This window comes from Acanthochromis polyacanthus, chromosome 1 (genome assembly GCF_021347895.1).
Source record: "Acanthochromis polyacanthus isolate Apoly-LR-REF ecotype Palm Island chromosome 1, KAUST_Apoly_ChrSc, whole genome shotgun sequence".
Lineage (NCBI taxonomy): Eukaryota > Metazoa > Chordata > Actinopteri > Pomacentridae > Acanthochromis > Acanthochromis polyacanthus.
In genome coordinates this window covers 51,192,810-51,213,400 of record NC_067113.1, presented here as the reverse complement: position 1 = coordinate 51,213,400, position 20,591 = coordinate 51,192,810, and the positions used below count along the sequence as shown (strand labels likewise).

General features: G+C 39.9%; 1 protein-coding gene across 1 annotated transcript in view; it reads right to left on the bottom strand.

Moving 5' to 3' along the window:
- Window positions 1–20,591, bottom strand: part of cacna1c (calcium channel, voltage-dependent, L type, alpha 1C subunit) — a 214,940-nt gene that overhangs the window by 140,018 nt on the left and 54,331 nt on the right. Inside the window, 2 exon segments of the mRNA XM_051959252.1 lie at window positions 2,276–2,381; window positions 8,795–9,233. Coding sequence (XP_051815212.1) covers window positions 2,276–2,381; window positions 8,795–9,233 — 545 coding nt within the window.

Sequence of the window (20,591 nt, the reverse complement as noted above, 5' to 3'; positions counted from 1 at the left end):
TGTGACAGCTGGATTTTTAAAAATGTTTTCCTGCTCAGAATGTGTGACGGTTAAACTCTAATACTGATAAATTCTCTAAAACTGCAATGGAGCATGCATGGGCATGTTGACATGTGAATGTGTCTGGTATGAGCTCTCGAGATTTAGTAAACATGGTATCCTTAAAAAGAAGGAAAGAAAGACAGAGTTGGAGACAGATTGCCAGATGTTACAAGGATTAATGTCCTCCTCTAGCTAATACCACTAATACACCGTCATACATCTGCAAGCTGACACACACATACACAAAGTATATGACACGTGAATCATGTATACAGCAGAGTCCAAAAATACTTCCAACACTACTTCTATGTCAAATTTAAACACATTTGTGACTTTGAACGTCTTAATTCCTTCGTACAAAAGGTCAGATTTCCTTGAGCGTCTCCCTTCCGTTAAAGCACAAGTTCAGATGACACTCAAGTGGATTTGATCCACGCATCAGATTCTTGTTCAAGTAAATGCAACCTTTGTTCAGGCTTATGAATATGGCTGTGCCTCAAGTTTCCAGCAGAACATTGCTAAGTAAGTAGCACAGTGATAGTGGAAAACATTACATCAGAACTAAATGAAAAAGTCAAAAATAGGGAATATTATACTGAGCAAAGAGGGCCTTTCTCATTAAATCACAGACTGAAGTCTCCAAGACACCAGTGCATGAAACTCTGAATGCTGTGTGGAAACTGGATCAGTTACATCTGAAGCACGATCAAGGAGACCAAAATTGACCACGTAATCAGGGAATCGATAAATCAAGCCTTTTTTCACTGAAAAATGGAAAAGCAATTTCATCCCAGATACAGAATTTGCTAAATAAAGAAGGCAAGACTCCAATCAGGAAAAGTACTGTCAAAAGAAGGATGTCTAGTAGTGGCCTCAGAGGATGAGTCACAGTCTCTGAGCGGTCACAGCGGCTGACTGGAGAAAGTCCCATTTACTGATGAATCCAAGTTAGAGATTGATGGCAGTAACAGAGGTGTGCATGCAAAGAGGTGAACAGGAGAGAAAGTGATACCACAGTGCATAAAATATTCTGAGACAACTGCAACAAATCTTCATTCATGCTACACCCTTCTGGTTCACACTGTTGTGGGGAGATGTTCATACTCCAGCAAGATAATGACTCCAAACATATCACAAAGCTTCGCAAGAACACCTGGAAGATCAAAGAACATCAACAATTCCTGACTGCCACGAATCTTCCGAAGCCACCTGACCTCAACTTTTAGAACAGCTTTGAGTCATAAATATATATATATATATATATATATATATATAGTACCCAAACCCGTTGGGAACCACAAAGATAAGATACGATAAGATAAGATCTAATTTAATAATTTCCTCTGGGATGAATAAAGTAGAGCTTGTCTTGTCTTATCTTTGTGGTTATATATATATATGTGTATATATATATATATATATATATATATATACCAGATTACCCATGGTATCTAAACATGATCCCAGATTATTCTAGAGAATTTCTTTTGATGTGAAAAATCTAAATCACCTGATTGAAATAAAGAAGACAAGATACTCCTCATTTCTTGACTCAGTCCAAACTACTATTTTCTCCTCAGCCAAATTTTTTATTTTGCCTACAAAAGAGACAGATTTCCTTTGATCAAATCAACTCACTAGGCTTTTTTGGTACTTCTCAAGAGCCCACATTCAAATTAAATGAAATTCTTCATTTTCCTCAGGCTTCAAAGCAGAACATTATAATCAACAACACTGATGTATGAGCAATCAAGTAAATAATGCTCAAAGAAGGTATCATTCAAAGAAAGACACATGCTTTCTTTCTGCCCCACTTCTTCATTTTATTTTTCTTGCCTCTGCTCCCCTGTTTATTTCTTTGCCTCGTGCCTTTTTCATTCTGCCGTTCTTGTATTTTATCTTCATGAAACTGTCGAGGCTTCATACGGACACACTGCCAGCAAATCACGCTGAGTGGAATCAGCTGGAAATGACTAAATGACATGCTACAAATGCTAAGACAAACAGAAAAATGCTGCTGACGGAATGTTCACTCCCCCTAATGAGTCAAGATAACACTAACATCTACAACGGAGAGTCAGGTGTCACAGCACAGCAACAAAAACCAAGAAACCTCCATTCTAGGACTGTAAAGCCAATGAACGAAGCAGCTGTTTGTGCCAGTAACAGTTTTACCAAACACCAAGTGAGTCTGCATAGCTGTAAAGCAGTCGAAAGATTGTGCTCTACTCACCAGGTTGGAGTTGGTGGCATTCGAGTCATCCTCAGGGAAGGGGATGTAGACAGCTAAGGCCACACAGTTGGCGAAAATGGTCATCAGGATGATGATCTCAAATGGTCTGAGCGGACGGTTAAGGAAGAGTAAGATACACAAGGCACAAGACAGTTAAGCACCACAGTGCATCCTGGCTTTACTTGGTTCATCTTAAATGACATTTGACGGAGAATGGGTCTGAACATAACACAGAGTTTAACTGGTATTTGATTGAAATTGCTGTTGCCCCTTTTAAAATATCAATCAATACACCTCAGGTTCATATAGGTCCTAAACGATCCATGAAAGCCAAAGAAATGGCTTCTGACCTTCTCAAATAGAAAGTGTCCTCATATCAGGCGTGTTATTTCAACAAAGAGGTATTTTTAAACAAGCTAATACATCTTTATATAAGCAGAGGCATATATATATATATATATATATATATATATATATATATATATATACACACATAGCAGAGTGCACAGGCAGTTTACACAAGGAGAGAGATCAAAGCTGTGGAGTTTGTCTTTTCGTTAACAATAAGACACATTGGTTAACTTAGGAACCTCTCTGTGGGGGAGTGGGGGGGAGGCTGGAGAGACAGCGCATGTCCTAATATGGGTGCGGCGAGGAGCAGGCCTGTCGCGTGGAAGACGGGATGTGGACGAAGGGAGAGCGGGATGGTATGAGAGAGAGGAGAGACGGAGGGTTTTTATTTGGAACGGTCCTTGAGAGGGGAGTGACCTCATTATTTTGGGCCTCCGAGAGAGAAAGAGAGAGAGAGAGAGAGACGATGGAGAGAGGAGAGAGAATGTGAAGGAGAGATAGAGGAGGTCTGGTTTTCATCAACACAATTACAAACTGCCACTGCTGTCACCTCCCTCCACCTCTTTCTGCTCTCCGCCTCTCTGTACTTCTTCCTCCTCCTGTCTTCCCTCTCTCTCTCTCTCTCTCTTATCAGACTCATCTGTACCTCACAGTTTACATAAACAGCCGTGCGCTGATGAGCTGTGCTGTCAGAACCTCACATCCAGAAGAACCATAAGCAAAATCACGTACATTGATGCTGACATTAATGTTCAACACATTGCATCACACCATGAATGCAGTTTTTTTCCCCCTTGCGAACAAGGTTTAATTATTTGCTTCACTGAATCTGACTTTGCTGGACTTGCAAGTGGCAGTTCTGGAGGTGCTGCTATGCTATAACAAGTGGGGGAAACTTCAGAAAAGTGCCAGTAACACGGAAAAACAAGGCTAATTGTTGGTCATGTATTTGGTAGTTTACACTTTGCCCAAACAAGTCACAACTTGTGAAAATTATGGGAAAAATTCACAAATCAGTTTATCAGTCTATTTGTTTAACTGTACTGCCATATATTAATAATTATAATGATAAGTACTTGTTTTGACTTTGTACAAATGCAAGAATCATTTTTGTTTGCTATAATTAACTGTGCTGTATTAACATTCATTCAACGGTTAAAGATCAGAAACTCCTCAGCAGACTCCAAGTTCCCAGTTTTAGATGTTCATCATCGAGACATTTACAAATACACTGGAAGTCTGCTGAATCTGAAAAACAGATGTGAAAAATAAATTAACAACATGTTTTGTTTTCGACTCCTAACCTCACCACAAGGCCTTGAACATTCTTTGATTTACAGTCTTGTAGATCTCAAAATGAGCTCTGATAAATGCAGATATTACCCAGTATGGTGCCTAACAGGTTTGAATGACAAAAGAGCGATGGGAAGAATAAATAATTAAGTTTCATAAAGATAATCCTGCACTACCTACAGTCATGCTGTGTATGTGCATGCAAACCTGCTGTGTGTGGCCCCAAAACACAAAAGCTTTTCTTATAGCTTTAACTACTGTTTTAAGGAAACCTCTGTAGGCAGAGAAAGAGCAAGAGGGAGAAAAAATCCTTTTTTAGACAGCGGCGCTAATATTTTGTTTATGTTTGGATTAAGAATTGACCCTTGATCACCATCCACCATTGCAAGCTGCCACAAGACCATTCAGCTCATTCAGCCTGGGACCAAAATGCATCGAAGTTAATCACTCACCCTTGTACCGAGGACTCATTAAACTCACTTCAGACATGTGGGGACGCACTGAAAAACAGGCCTGTGACTCATACTGGGTTCCTGACCCGTAATTTAAAAAAAAACCCTAGAGGTTTCCTTCCATCAACATGATAATAAATCTACTGTCTGCTGTGCTGTTGAGAGTAAAACTGCACTTGGAGGAAATTCTGGAGTTGTAGAGCAAAGAATCAAACTATATCTTTTGATAATGTACATCAATTAGCACAACAGAAACAACAATGATCAAGTTTAACAGCACAGAAGAAAAGAAAGTTAGGATTTTGTTAAAAGCTAATTGAATTGGTCGACTTTGACAATGCAAAAATTAATAAACAGCCAGCTCAGAAGGTTGTACAGCTCATAGAATGTCACATTCAGGCTGCTACTGTTTGGAATTGAACATATATAGCATTCAGCATTTCCACAAGCAACAGCTGGCTCAGACACACACCACATGCAGCTCACAACAACAGAGATAATCTACTATCTTGACAAAGCCCAATAAGAAACCTGGGATATACTGATATTATCTGGGAGAGTGGGCTCAACACTGCTGAGAATATTCGTCAGCTGTCCTGATTGAGTTGACAATGCACACAAACGGCAGTCATGTGACTCGATGCGTTACACATCATGTAAGCTCTTAGGCAGTAGATGTGTGTATTTGTACTTATAAATGCACTCAGTGACACCTTTCAAAACTGCCACTTAGCGTGATTTCATATAGAGAACATGGTAGTTAGCTATAAACACGTCCCGGCTCTCTCCTTGTCTCTCACACTGACCTTGCAGTGTGCAGGTAATGTTTAAATGCTATAATTACGCAGCATGTGCCTGTGTGTTTCTGTCCTTTTATCATCTGCATGTGAGTGTGTTGGTCGAGGGTGTTGATGTGCATTCTCTGATCTGAGTGTGTGTTTGTGTGTGTGTGTGTGTGTGTGTGTGTGTGTGTGTGTGTGTGTGTGTGTGTGTGTGTGTGTGTGTGTGTGTGTGTGTGTGTGTGAGCTCAGACAGGCCCCATCGACCTGTTGAGAGCAGTAGCTGTTGTCATGGTAACAGAGGAGGAAAAGAGGAAGATTTTGGATCTGCTATCTCTGGAGACCGAGGTACTCACAGAACAGGGGACACACACACACACTCGCAGGCATGCACACACACATATAAAGCCAACAAAACACACACAAAACATCAAGGAATGCATATCTACACATACAAGAAACAAATGCTCATGTTCAGACACGTCTTCACCATGCAGTTAAGAAGACAACTGTAATGCAGAGAGCATAAATAGACATAATTGTTAATATTGTACTATTTGTTTTTCAAATGTGCTTTGTCAGTGTTTGCCTATGCCTCACATGCTTCTCTTTTCATTTTTTCTCTTGTTCCTGTGCTATTTTCCTTAAGAACCCACTTTAAAGCCCCTCTTCTTTCTTTCACTCATCTCTTTCCTGTCTCCATCACTCTCTGCTCCCTTATAGCCTTTAACTGTTTAAATGAATGATTTGAGGAATTGTGGGTAATGATCTGAACACTCATCTGTCACTAGCTGAGATTGCTCCAGTGACCCTGAGGGTTTATTCATCCTATTTTTTTCTTAGCAATTTTAATTTTATTTTTCAGTCTCAGCACAGTGTTGAGGTGGGCCGCTGCCATGTTGACTACTGATAATTCGAAATGCACAAGACGGCCAGCAGGAAGATCGTCTGTGTTCACTGTTTCATAGCACTGAGAGAGATTAGACGCATACTTAAAAATACACAGCTTATCCCATGGGATATTTTTGGTTAAATTTAGAATAACTTGCATATTGTGTGAGTAATATGCAAGATAAATGCGAGCCATGGTGGATTTTAAGAGCCTGAATTTTCACAAAAAACTAAAGCAAGACCAAACAGTAATAAACATGGGGTATACAGGTTTAAAAGAATAGAATTTCTCAAAGAAATATACCATCATTTATCACAGGATATTTAATATAACTCTCTTGTCAGACATAATTGCTACTCCTGCTACGATGGCAGAGTGAACAATGAGCTGAAATGCAGTAGAAAATAATCTTTTCAATCCATCCTATTAAGTGTTAAAATATGACATGTAAAGTAATTCCTCAAAAGTGCAATTAGAACTTATTTTCTAAGCTGAAAAAGAAATCCTAACATGTTTTGATATTTGGTATTATTGCGACGTGTACTTGAGGATCACTCCTGCAGCTTATGAGTATGAATGCGCGAGGATATGTGCAGTGAACGACAATAACAAACGGAGTTCTTCAGTGGCACTTTTGTCCATTAGAGCTTACGAGGTTATGAACGCTGATTGATTGTAATTTGATAATTCTCTAATGCAATCCTCTTCAAACACGCACAAACACTTCTAACTCATCTTCTGTTTCCTCAGCAGCTTGCTCCGCTTTCTCTTCTTTCTTCCCGCATGATCCGTCTATTCTCTCCACCCACACCCCCCTTCCCTCCCCTCACTTATTATGTGCCCTACCTCTGCCAAATAATTCCTCTTGTTTACCCTTCCCATCTTCCCGTCAATCCCTCAATCCCTTCTTCCTCGGCTACTACACTCCATTATCTCTCCTGTCGACGACCATGTCCTGCCCACATCCCTGCCTTTCTCATTTCCCCGACTCCTCCTCTTCCTCTCTCTAGTTCCCTCTCAGGATGATGTGTGACTGTGGTACTGCTGAGTCGCTGCTCATGTGAGCCGATTATTGATTACTTTGACTGTGACACTGACCATTCCTGTCCCTCTCCTTGTCTACCTCACCCTGAGGGAGAAGATACTCATTATCTTCAGGAGCTTAAAAATAAAACAAAAGAGTAGACGAAGGGTGGAAAAGAATAGCGGATGGGTGAGAGATTTGGATGGACAGAGGGAGAGACGGATAATAAATGTTGTGAGAGACTCCTCGGTGGAGAATAGAGGGAGCGAAGAGGAACAGAGGTGTGGATGGACCTGAGGGAGAGAGGATGAATGCAGTTAGAAGAAGCCAGGGGAGAAAGATATGCCGGGAAGAGGTGTGAAGGAGGGATGAAAATGACACAATTTGCTTTATCCTCCTGTGAGAAAACTGACAAAAAAGAGAGAATGTAAATGAAAGAGGAGAGCGGAAAAAGAAAGACGGAGAAGGGCAGACAGAGGAAGGGGAGAAGGGATTAAGACGACTGAGTGGAGAGGGGAAAATCACACTTATTGAGAGCTAGAGGACAGAAGAGAGATTGATTAAAGCCCCATACGGAGGGGATTAACATTACCGGGGGGAGGTGGGGGATAAAATAGTCCTTGTGGTCCACAGCAATTTAACACGTCGTTCTGGATGGGCTTTTAAACTTTGTGAAATTACAGGATATGGTCTGGAACATGGACGTTCAACAGAAAAAAGCTCAAACAGCCCATTATAAAAATCCACTTAGAAAACAGAGGGGGAAAAAAGCGTCAGAATTTTTTTACTTTTCTTCATTTCTAAAATAGTCCTCTGAGCATTTGGCATTATTTCAATGGCAAAATATGGTCAAATATAGGATAAAAATGGTGCTTGAAGTGTACATCAGAACATACTGACATTACGACACATTTTAAGCGGTTGAGCAGTTAATTTCTTATCAATTTCTTATTGGTTGACAAATAGAACTGCATATATGTTGGTGTTAACATGTTTCAGTCCGACTGGCAACCAAACTTGCATATCTATTTTGTAATTCCTTCTTCTACCTGCTCTCCATCCATCAGTTTTTATCCCAGCTGATACTTGTTTACTTTTATTAATTCCTTTGTTCTCTGGTTCAAAAAATAAAAGGCATAATATGGCAGAGACAACACTACAGCATATATTTAAGACTTGCATGAACAAAACACTTTGGGTGTAAAATGTAGGGGTAAAGGACACTCTCTTAAAAATACACAATATGTTCCTAAAAATGGACTTTAAATAGATTAGATTTTGTCACTATGCAAGGTGTGAATAGGAGAATAGCTGTAACTTTTGAACTGTTGGTAAAGTAAAACAAAATCGAAAGACTGTTGTGGACTCATTTTTTGACATTTCATAGATAAACAGTGCGAAGGAAATATTTGGCAAGTAATTTTAGTAGTGACCTTGAGAAGAGATGTGAGAAAATACAGTTGTTTTTCAGTAATGAAATAAACTTCCTGATGCATCGGACTTGATTGTTATGCCTTGTTAGTTCCAAATGAACACAACCTCAAGCAAAGAAACTTGACATGGAAAAGAACAGACTCTTTTGAACTGGTCTCCTTCAGGCTACTAAACAGAATCAAGTTAGAGTGTGATCTGTTTGACTTTAAAATAAAAAAGAGCCTCTTAGAACCAAAAGCAGTGTGAGACAACAGTATGAAGACAGTTCTTCTGTCACGGTTGATTAAAGGATACTTCCACTCGACGATGCTGATGCAGGCCCTGCGGATGGGGTTCTTGAGTGTGAGACAGAGCAGGGCCCGTGGCGGCCTTGTGGCTGTCGTTGTGGTCTGTTTCTTGGGTTTAGAGCTGTAGTGTTGTCTCTTCCTTTGCGTGGAGCTGGCCGTAGAGATGGGCCCGCCCCCTCCCGACCCAAGCCCCGCCCCTCCGCCCGATGCAGCATTGCCCATCATCTTTGCCTGCCGCGCGGCGTCGATGGCCGCCTGCCAGCTCAGGGCTGCCCCTGGCGTGGGGATGTGCTCCGGAGCCAGGCCAACCACGCCCACGCCGTGGTTGACCCCGCCCCCTCCTCCGCCATGGTCACCATGGCTTCCGCTGCCACTGTGCTCGTTGGTCAGGGCAGGGACGGGAGGGCGAGGAAGAGGGGGAGGCGGTGGGGGAGAGTAGTCGGAGCCTGCAGACAGAAATAGGAGGGGAGGAAAGAAGAGAGAGAAAGTTAGCAAACCACACCAGTTAACTACCAGTAAGCTCCTAGATTACTTCCCTTCAGTAAGCAGCTGATTCACTTGTTGGTTTAATTTATCACACATGGTTTGTGGAAGTCGATGCTTTTAGTTTTCTGGTTTGGTAGTTTACTCTGGAGACTCAGCAATTGATTTTTGGTAGACACTAACCAATCCCAAGTGCGTGTTGTACAGGCGCAACAGAGATAACTATGTTTAGTCCTAGACCATCTGTCTATGGTCTGAGTTTTCACTGTGCACAGCATCAAACATTGTTGCACTTCATCTCATGTAAGTCTCTCTCTTAATTTCATCATGAGCCACCAAATCTGGCACTCGTGCTTCCATCTGACAGACTCTGTGCCTTGCAGTCAAAAGGTTAGAAAATCTCTTCCAAGAAAATCTGTTTGAAAAGAAAAGATTTCCCGCAGTGTCGTAGTAAAGGACCAGCATGTCGATAATGACCGACCCCCCAGAGTGAAAGATCATGCAGTTGCTGTGTGAGGTGAAATGCAAAGTGCGTTCGGGTCTGAGAAGACGCTACAAGACTCAGACAAGAATTTAGTGGAATTAAAGACAAAAAAGAATGCCTGAGAGGAATGAGAGGCAGAATTACGATAATCTCTGTGAGATTACATAGTTTCACTCATTGAAACTGTAGAATAAGATTGACTAAAAGTAAGAGAGGGTGGATTATCTATATTGTATGCTAAGCTACACTAAAGGCAGTCATAATATCCTGTCAGGCCTCCTTCCCTCTGACGTCTGAAGAGGGATTCAACAAATGCTCTCAATCTGCAACAGATTACAGCATGTGGTTTAAAACTGTGCATATTTGTGTTATTTTATACACGTGGACAAAATTGTTGGTACCCCTCAGTTAAAGAAGGAAAAACCCACAATTCTCACTGAAATCACTTGAAACTCACAAAAGTAACAATAAATAAAAATTTATTGAAAATTAAATAATCAAAATCAGCCATCACTTTTGAATTGTTGATTAACATAATTATTTAAAAAAACAAACTAATGAAATAGGGCTGGACAAAAATGATGGTACCCATAACTTAATATTTTGTTGCACGACCTTTTGAGGCAATCACTGCAATTAAACGATTTCTGTATTTGTCAATGAGCGTTCTGCAGCTGTCAACAGGTATTTTGGCCCACTCCTCATGAGCAAACAGCTCCAGTTGTCTCAGGTTTGATGGGTGTCTTCTCCAAATGGTATGTTTCAGCTCCTTCCATATATGTTCAATGGGATTCAGATCTGGGCTCATAGAAGGCCACTTTAGAATAGTCCAACGCTTTTCTCTCAGCCATTCTTGGGTGTTTTTGGCTGTGTGTTTTGGATCGTTGTCCTGTTGGAAGACCCATGACCTGCAACTGAGACCAAGCTTTCTGACACTAGGCAGCACATTTCTCTCCAGAATGCCTTGATAGTCTTCAGATTTCATCGTACCTTGCACACTTTCAAGACACCATGTGCCAGATGCAGCAAAGCAGCCCCAAAACATTACTGAGCCTCCTCCATGTTTCACCGTAGGGACAGTGTTCTTTTCTTCGTATGCTTGGTTTTTGAGTCTATGAACATAGAGTTGATGTGCCTTACCAAAAAGCTCCAGTTTGGTCTCATCTGTCCAAAGGACATTCTCCCAGAAGCTTTGTGGCTTGTCAACATGCATTTTTGCAAATTCCAGTCTGGCTTTTTTATGAGTTTTTTTCAGCAGTGGTGTCCTCCTTGGTCGTCTCCCATGAAGTCCACTTTGGCTCAAACAACGACGAATGGTGCGATCTGACACTGATGTACCTTGGCCTTGGAGTTCACCTTTAATTTCTTTGGAGGTTGCTCTGGGCTCTTTGGATACAATTCCAACGATCCGCCTCTTCAATTTGTCATCAATTTTCCTCTTGCGGCCACGTCCAGGGAGGTTGGCTACTGTCCCGTGGGTCTTGAACTTCTGAATAATATGAGCCACTGTTGTCACAGGAACTTCAAGCTGTTTAGAGATGGTCTTATAGCCTTTACCTTTAAGATGTTTGTCTATCATTTTTTTTCGGATGTCCTGGGACAATTCTCTCCTTCGCTTTCTGTTGTCCATGTTCAGTGTGGTACACACCTTTTCACCAAACAGCAGGGTGACTACTTGACTCCCTTTAAATAGGCAGACTGACTGATTATGAGTTTGGAAACACCTGTGATGTCAATTAAATGACACACCTGAGTTAATCATGTCACTCTGGTCAAATAGTTTTCAATCTTTTATAGAGGTACCATCATTTTTGTCCAGGCCTGTTTCATTAGTTTGTTTTTTTTAAATAATTATGTTAATCAACAATTCAAAAGTAATGGCTGTTTTTGATTATTTAAGTTTCAATAAATTTTTATTTATTGTTACTTTTGTGAGTTTCAAGTGATTTCAGTGAGAATTGTGGGTTTTTCCTTCTTTAACTGAGGGGTACCAACAATTTTGTCCACGTGTGTACGTCAACAAGTCTCAACGTAAAAGCTAATCATGAAAGCACACATTTTCTATGGGATGTTGATGAAACGAAAACCTTGATCTTGGTAGTGGCAATTAATGCATACAGTACTATATGAATACTCTGACATACAAATATGCTGAATTTAAACTAATTTGCATTTCACTAAATGTAATTCACGTTGTCAAATTCTCAAATCTAGGAAAGTGAAAACTGAATTCAAAACTTTAAGAACCCCTATAATCCAATATGATCTGTTACAATAGAGATAAGGAGACAGACAGAGGAAGGAAAATGTGAGAAAGTGATGTGCAGAAATTTAAGAGAGGAGAAGAGAGACTTATCTTGTATACTTTGTAAAATTTGGGGGAATTTACAGTCTCATTCCTCTCACTTTAGTGCTACAAGTTTCTACATATGCACCACTCACACTGGGTTGCTGTTTAGTTAAGTTTAAGCACCAAAAGTACTCAGTTAAGGTTTAGGAAAAGATGATGGTTTGACGTATAGCCTTTCACAACATTTACTATATGGTACAAGACAAACTTCTCATCACATGAAGCGCAGCGACAGTGACAGCATCAGCAGAGAACACTTGGCTGCAGACTCATGTTTGTATTTCCTCCGTTCATGTGTTTTCATGGATCTGTCAGAATACCTTGTGCGTACAGTTCCATCCTACAGGTTGAAACTGACCCGTTTTAAAGTTTGAAAATGTGTAGAAAAAAAACAAAAAAATTTCACAATTTCACAGTGATACTTCTGATGTCCACATTTTCAACATTTTTGGGAAATCTTTTTGGTGGAAAAAAAGAAATGTTAAAAATGTTTCTTTAAGAACCTTCACATAAAAATCAACCAAAATCCAGCAAATTTTGGTTGATTTTTATGTGAAGGTTCTTAAAGAAAATATTAGAAGTTTTACTGATATATATGTAATCGCTTTAGATATTTTTAGGTTTTTTTGGAAGATATTTACTCATTTTTTTCAAAGTATTTACAAGGATTTTCTTACCAAACTTGGGGGATTTTTTTTAAAAATAAAACTTTTAAGGGAATTTTTTACGGAATTATTGGAATTTTCTTCCTGAAGGTTTTAGAAATTTTCAGAAATTTGGGAATTTTTTGCTAAATTTGGGGATTTTTTTCAGACAAGGAAACAATATTTTTGATGCCCATAAATGAGGACAGCAGGAGGGTTAACGTCTCCTCACTTGTTATCCGCTTGCTCTAAAATACTGAATGGCTGTAGGTGCTTCTCCAGCCACATAATCTGACTGGTCAAACTAAACTTTTCCTGGCAATACAGCATTCAGCGAGTTACTTTCACTCAATTAAAATTTTCAGAAAATTAATTCATTGCCTACTTTACTTTCTGTTACTTATCCAACAGCTCTTACACCACCACGCCCACACACTGCATCTTCAGTGCAGTCATAAAGTAAGTCCTGCATTCAGATCCTTCACTTACATAAATGTGGCAAAACCACATTTAAAATTAGTCCATGACAACTCACACCGCCACATTCACACTCTCACTTAAAAAAAAATCACTCTGGACATGTTGAAAGATATACCAAAATACACTTTGAATGATAACTGCACATTTCTTATGTTCAGACTTTACAGGGGCACAGGAAGTGAACAGTCAGAAGAAGAAAGTGAACAGGACGTGTTATTTAGTAAATGTACTTATCTGAACAACAACAGAAGAGGTTCTTTTAAGCCTGGCTCACAGAAGACTTTATGACTTATTATTGTGGGGAAATTACAGGTGTTGCTAATAAAATAAATGCTGTGAAAAGGTGACAAAGCATGAGAAGTACATAGCAGCTAAAGACAACCAAGGAATCATTAGTTTTAGGATTTACACCTGTGCTTTTCATTGTTACTGACATCATGTGCAGGATGATGTAAATGACTATATATATATATATATATATATATATATATATATATATATATTACTAGTAAGTTTAAATCGTAATAATAACAATAATAATAGTATAAACAGATACAATCATTTTATGAATCAACTTTTTAAAATCTTTGGTCTCATTAGCAACTAGTAGCTGCCAAATAATGCGACTTCACAATAGCATACTTGTCTCTAAATTGTTGTAATAAAGACATTGTTAAAACAGCACATCATGCAATTAGGAAAATTGTGAATTCTGCTTATTTACAGCATGTAAGTTGCACTGTATATAGCATAGCTTCCATGAAAGGTTTATAAACATGGCAGAAAATGGCCTAGCTAATATAACATTGTGTTTAGCCACATTATTGGCGAGTTAGCTTAGCAACAGCACAGCGCTCCAGAGGAAAAGCAGCCAAAACATGTCGACAAAAACATTTAAACAACAGAGGAACAGACGGCCTGGCTGTTAGTGCAGCTAAACGCCAGCAGCGAACAGTTTAGTTAACTATTTTCTACTGGGATTAGCAACTTTACCTTAACATAAATTACATTTTTTGAAGTTAATTACAGTTTATAAACAGACCTTTCAGGAATTTTATTATTAGTTTCATACCTTATTATTAATATTTTAGAATTTTCATGCGTTATTAATATTGCAATGTGTTTATACCTGTAGGCCTAATGTGTTTTGCTGATTTCTTTGTTTATGCCAAGCCTGTTGTAATGTTTGTGGACATAAGTGTTATATAAATAAGCGTTATTGTTTTTATTACTGCCACAATAAAACTGCAATGCCCTCAAGATAGGCGTAATCTTGAAACAAATGCACTGACTAAACAACAACACAAGATACGTCTGCAAATATTTAGGAGCAGTGTGCTTTGAATAGAGCAACAGTGCCCAAGGCAGTGATCTTTACATTCACCAGCAGTGAAGCCACTTGGTATCGGATGCAGTATGTGGGAAATACTGCTGTGGTTTCAATTTTGGAGCATATCTTTCATCTAATTTCTTGGCTAAAACTACTTTCTACAAACTCAGGGAGTGAATTTAGAGGTTTTCTGTGATTTATAAAGGCAGAAAAGCCAGATTCAAGTGGCAAACTTCACTTTTATTAGACATACAAGCGCATATATACATTTTGGAATTGGATGCAACCCAGATGTGTCTTCCATTCTGGAAAACATCTTCCCTTTTCTCTCCACCATCGACCCCAGTGTGAGTTAATATCTGCTTCCCTGACTGCTGTTGCACATCGTCGTTTCTCTTTAGCTCACTATCTCGCACAAACACACACACAGACACACACTCACGCATAATCACTTTTACCATATTGTACTGCTGTGTGATCAGTTTATCTCGCACTGCCTGGCCCTCTCACGGGGTGTATCCCACTGAGAGAGTGTGTGTTCCTGAGTATTTGTGTGTGTGTGCGTGTGTGTGCACTGTATGAGCGAGTGAATGAGGATTAGAGGGGAGTAAAACTTTAATACTACAGAGCTCACTAATCTGTCTGTCTGACCGAATGTCTCTCCGTGGGTCTGTCCTGTCGCATGCATACGCGCAGTCATGTCGTGTGTTCGTATGCGGTATATGCTGGACTGCGCGATCATGTGACTGTCTATAATTCTATTAGCAGCTCTTTATCCTGCAGGAAGCAACACATGGATTCCATGGAAATGTGATTCTGAGGTGAAAGGGAGAGAGAGGAGGAGCAAAGGACGAGGCGATGGAGGGAGGTATGGGATGGATAGAAGAGGATGTGACTGATGGGATAAAGAAAAACAAATACAGATGGAGGAAATATCGAATAATGAGAGAAATGGTCAAAAAGAGGATGAGAAAAATGAGTGGACGACTGGAGCGCTGGGACTTAATCCTACAATTATTTGATTTTAAAGTAAAAAATATTGTGTATAGTGTTGCAATCATTGATGTTAGTAGGTTTTCCAGTTTATTATAATAATATATGATTTTCCACATTTGCACTTGTACAGTTTGTTGTGGTGTAATTAGGTGCATTCTAGTCTTAAATTTTTTTTGCTACATTTGTTAGCTGTCTTGGATTTTTTGTGATCGTTTTATAATTTCTAAATAACAAAATGGGTCATTTTTCCTGTGATTTAACTTGTACAGTAGGAAAAAGAACATTAGCCACAAATAACACGACAGGTGAGGTGAATGGCAGTGATCATTGTGATGCAATACAGCGTTTTCCTAGGAAACCTCCAATCTTAGCGTTCATGTGGATCTTACTTTGACATGTACAACCCACCTAAACAGTCTTGCAGACTTCAATTCCCATAACAATCAAGCTCTTCAAGAAGACAATGGACTACAAAAACACGGACAAACACACTGAAAAACAGCTTCCACCCCAGAGAGAACTGAACTCTTTCAAACACTCTGACTGAATACCTACTAATTATCTATGCACTGTTTACTTATTTTGCACTAAAAGACTGACCAATGTAATTCCAAATCACAATGACAAAAAGATGTTCTATTCCATTCTAGTCTATTCTATTCTAGCTTCCTCACTCCTCAAATCCCAATCTGATTGAGTGTCTATGTGATACACTGGAACATGCCAGATACATGGAGGCCCCACAGAAACCAAAGGCTCTGTTGCGAGATACCCCTGGACACCTCCAGAGGTGCCATCCTAAAGGGTCAAAGCTACACCGGGCTTTGCAAAAGTTCTGTTACACTTGCAAAATGCAAGCAAAATGAAGACAACGATTTTTTGGTGCAATAAGATCATTTTTTTATTTTCCAAATATTTCAATATATGTGTTAATGATAATATTAATCAGAAATGTGGCCACGCAAAAGTTTTATCTTATTGCACCAAAAAATCTTTGTGTTCATTTTCGTGAATGTCTCAACAAGTGTAAAAGAACTTTTGCAAAGCCCGGTATTTGATGGCACAAAGTGCACCTATACGATATTAGGCAGGTGGTTTGTCATGTTGTGGCAGATCAGTGTCCAATAATGAACTGAAACTGAATTAAATGTATGCAATGTACAATCAGAGAAAGCAACGCATGCTGAGTTTAAATATAAGCTCATGATGCCAAAAACAGGCTACAATTCATCAATATGAACCTCAGAGACAGAGCAAAGTGTTTTACCAGCTTTTATGCATCAGTCCCTGCTCTGTGAAGAGAGTCAGCATGCACTCCGTCTGAACTTGAAGTGAACCTAACTGAGCTGAACTTCAGCGTGAACTGAACTGCAGACTGTAATGAGCTGTGATACAAACGCAAGTCAGTGGAGCTGTTATCTACTTAATGATAAAGGCTGGAGACAGATGCTATCACTGCAACTCTAAGCACTCTGCTACAAAATGTCATTGCTATACTGCTCATGCAGACTATAGTGCTCTGATTGTCCAGTCTTATATTTGTCACCAGTTACACTACTAATGACAGCAGGGAAAACTACAACAAAAAAAAAAAAAAAAAAAAAAAAACCTTCTAGAGTCTGGACTTGGCCCAGTCAGCTGACAAACAAAGAAGAGGATCAATCAGATTATCGCACACCAAATCAGCCTCTCACATCATCTTCTTTCTTTTTCTCTATTCATTCTTCTGTCTCTTCTTTTCACACTCTCCCTCCATCCGCTTTTCTTTCTCCTGCACTCGTTCCAGCAGGGATCTATTTGGGTGGACAGTGAAGATGTAATTATCAGTCAATTAACTGATGATGACACCTGATCAGACACTAATTAATGGGCGACACACACACATGCAGACACATGAACATACTTAATAGCAGCCCTGCTAAAGGAAAAAAAAAGTCTTAACAGGCTTAGTGAGGTCCAGAAAACTGGGAATATAGCCAACGCTCGTTTTTGTTTTTTTTACAGTCATCGGCCATGTTGCTAAAATGTTTCTTTTGAAAGATGGCCTTTCTCTACTTTACCTCTTCTTCCTCACCTCCCCCTCTTTACACCTCTTCCTCCCATTCACTCACATTAACAGCCACCCTCCTTCCTCCTTGACACTGCTTCTCCTCTTCCTTCGCCCTCTTTTCTCCCTAATCTATACAGCTGTCACTCCCTCCACTGGCTCTCCAGCAGCAGACAAGTTCATTTTCAGTCTTGCACCCTTCCTCCTCTCTCCATTAATCTAACCCCCCCCCCCCCCCCTTCCCTCCCTCATCTCTCCATTTTCCTCCATCTCTCTCTCTCTCTGCTTTGCTGCTTCTCACTCTTTACCCCCATCACTTCCTTCTCTGTCATTTTCAAATAGCTGACAATTATTCTCTCGGCTAGTCCGTCACCAATCTGATCCGCGAGAGCGCCGCTTCCCTCGCAGCCACTTTAAGACCCAGATTTAAACTAAAATGTTAAACTACAAACGGCATAAAAGAGGCTTTTTCATAGATATTACTACTCCTTCCATGCTTCTCAGGGCTTGTATGACATCCCATCATGCTTAACCCTCATTATCATTGTCAACATAAATACCAGTTGTAAGCCTAATACTACTTTTATCCAATTTATGTGTCATCCGTTCACTCAAGTCGACACACACACGCACATGCAGAGAGTGTATTCAAAAGAAAAAGATGCTTCAGTATCAGTTTAGTGCATTTTTTTCTCTTTTTTGCAGGATACAGTGTGTGTGTGTGCATCTCATTTGTCTCCTCTCTCACTCTGTCCATATGTGCCCATTACCCGGCCGAGTGAACACACCACACAGACACACCTGCCACCCTCTGTGCACACACATGCGGACACAAGCACACACCTGCTCCCCATGAAAAGGCCGAGACGCACACCAACACGTGCTCCCCTTTAAATCCACGATCACCCCAAAGACAGCACACTCGGAAGCGCAAGAGCGGGACGTGTGAAATTTACAAGGAAAAAATACATGAAGCGACAAGTCACACACCAGCGAGGCTTCCTGGGACAGAAAACTTATCACACCGCACAGAATATTCCCATTGTCAGGGGGAAATTCCTGCTCATTTTGCTGTACATTGGAAATAAAATGCTCCTCATTTGTCTGAATACCAGCAGGCAGTGAACACACCTCTGCTCCTTGTAGGTGCTTGTCCCATTTTGCACAGTCAACAAAAGGAGGAAACGGTGAGGAACATTTACGTTTTTGTTACAAATAAGGTCATTTTGATAGCATGAATTTGTGTTTTATTCTCTCTCGTTGCACTTTTTGCTGCAGTGAGCGCGGCCTATAAAAGCCCTATCATGTATGGATTTATTCATTAAACTGTAACATGCTATCTAGTGCTGAAAGTGAAGAGGAGGGGAAATGAAAAAAAGTGTGTGTGTGTGTGCGTGTGTGTGCGCTCCACTCGAGATACATGCGACAGTGAAATGCCAAGGGAATATATGAATTATGCTCTCATGCTCCATATTCAAGAGCATATTGTTCGCTATCGTCTGGACTTTCTAGTACATTACTGCACAGCCCCGCCCTCAAACTGTCAATCATGGCTCTGAGGCACTGATTGGTTGTTGTGTTTGTACTACCAGGAGGACAGGGAGGATGGACTGCATGTCTTTGGGTCACAAAAGTGGGATTCTAATGTATGACTTTGCAATTTTCTGCCCAAAAAACCCACGTGCAATGCTGCAAAAACAAGTGATTAGTCAGTATTTTTTTCATATCTATACTGTGCGTAGTTTATTTCAAGTATGTTGTTCCAGGATTTCACAGACACACACAGTTTTTACACATAAATTCTGTAGCTTGAGGAAATTAATCGAAGTAGCTCACAGGGGCTGTAAAATGTGGCTAATTGTCACTTATCCCTCCTCAAGTGACAATAGCTATAACAATGGCATATTATAGGAAATCCTCAGAGGGCTAACTTTAAGCGAAAGATAAGACGTTGGTTTTAAGCTGTTTAATACTTTGGAAATCGAGTGGAATCAGCCCCTTGGCCGGCTAGTTGAAAAGTCTGAGCCAAATCCAGCAAGGTCTTATTTTTTCATGACACAATGAAATGTGAATTTCTCTCAGATGATTTTTCTCACTAAGTGAAAGCACTTACACCAAAACCAAAATGTTAATAAGATCCAAATATGGATTTGAAGTTAGAAATTATTTGGAACACGCGGCACTTAATTAGTCGAGGTGGACAGACTTTCAAATCCATTAGAAAAATCCCTTGGCCTGAGTAGCCAAGCGGCTCCAATGGATGCCATACAACTGCAACGCCTCTAGTGTGAGTCCAGCGAGGGACCAGTTTTACACGTGAAACCCCTCTTTCTCTTTCACCCTGTAAATGCTGTTGGACTCTTCAATGTAGGATACGGTCCAATAAGGGGAAAATTATCAAAGGAACCCAATCAGCACTGAGAGCAGCAAGAGTCTGTCCTTATCCTGTCCTCTTAAAATTACTTATTTGGCTTTCCAGTTAAATCTGAAGGTTGATTCTGAGGAACAGTATTGCCCAAGGATTAAATCACAACTGCGCTGAAGTTGTAGGGAGATGCTGCTTGTCAACGTCAGAATGTTTACAAAGCAAATGAAAACTCATACTTTAATTCATTTGCTAACATAATTGCACAAGGGTTTTCTAATCATCAATTAGCCTTTCAAAACCATTAGCTAACACAATGCAGCGTTAGAACACAGGAGTGATGGTTGCTGGAAATGTTCCTCTGTACCCCTACGGAGATATTCCATTAAAATCCACCATTTCCAGCTAGAATAGTCATTTACCACATTAACAATGTCTAGACTGTATTTCAGATTAATTTAATGTCATCTTCATTGAAAAAAAAATGCTATTCTTTCAAAAATAAGGACATTTCTAAGTGACCCCAAACATTTGAGCGGTTAGTGCAGGGTGTGTATTTATGATCAAGACCATAATCTACCTCTAAGGCTAAAGTAAAACTTGTGCTTGTTATCGTGTTTACAAA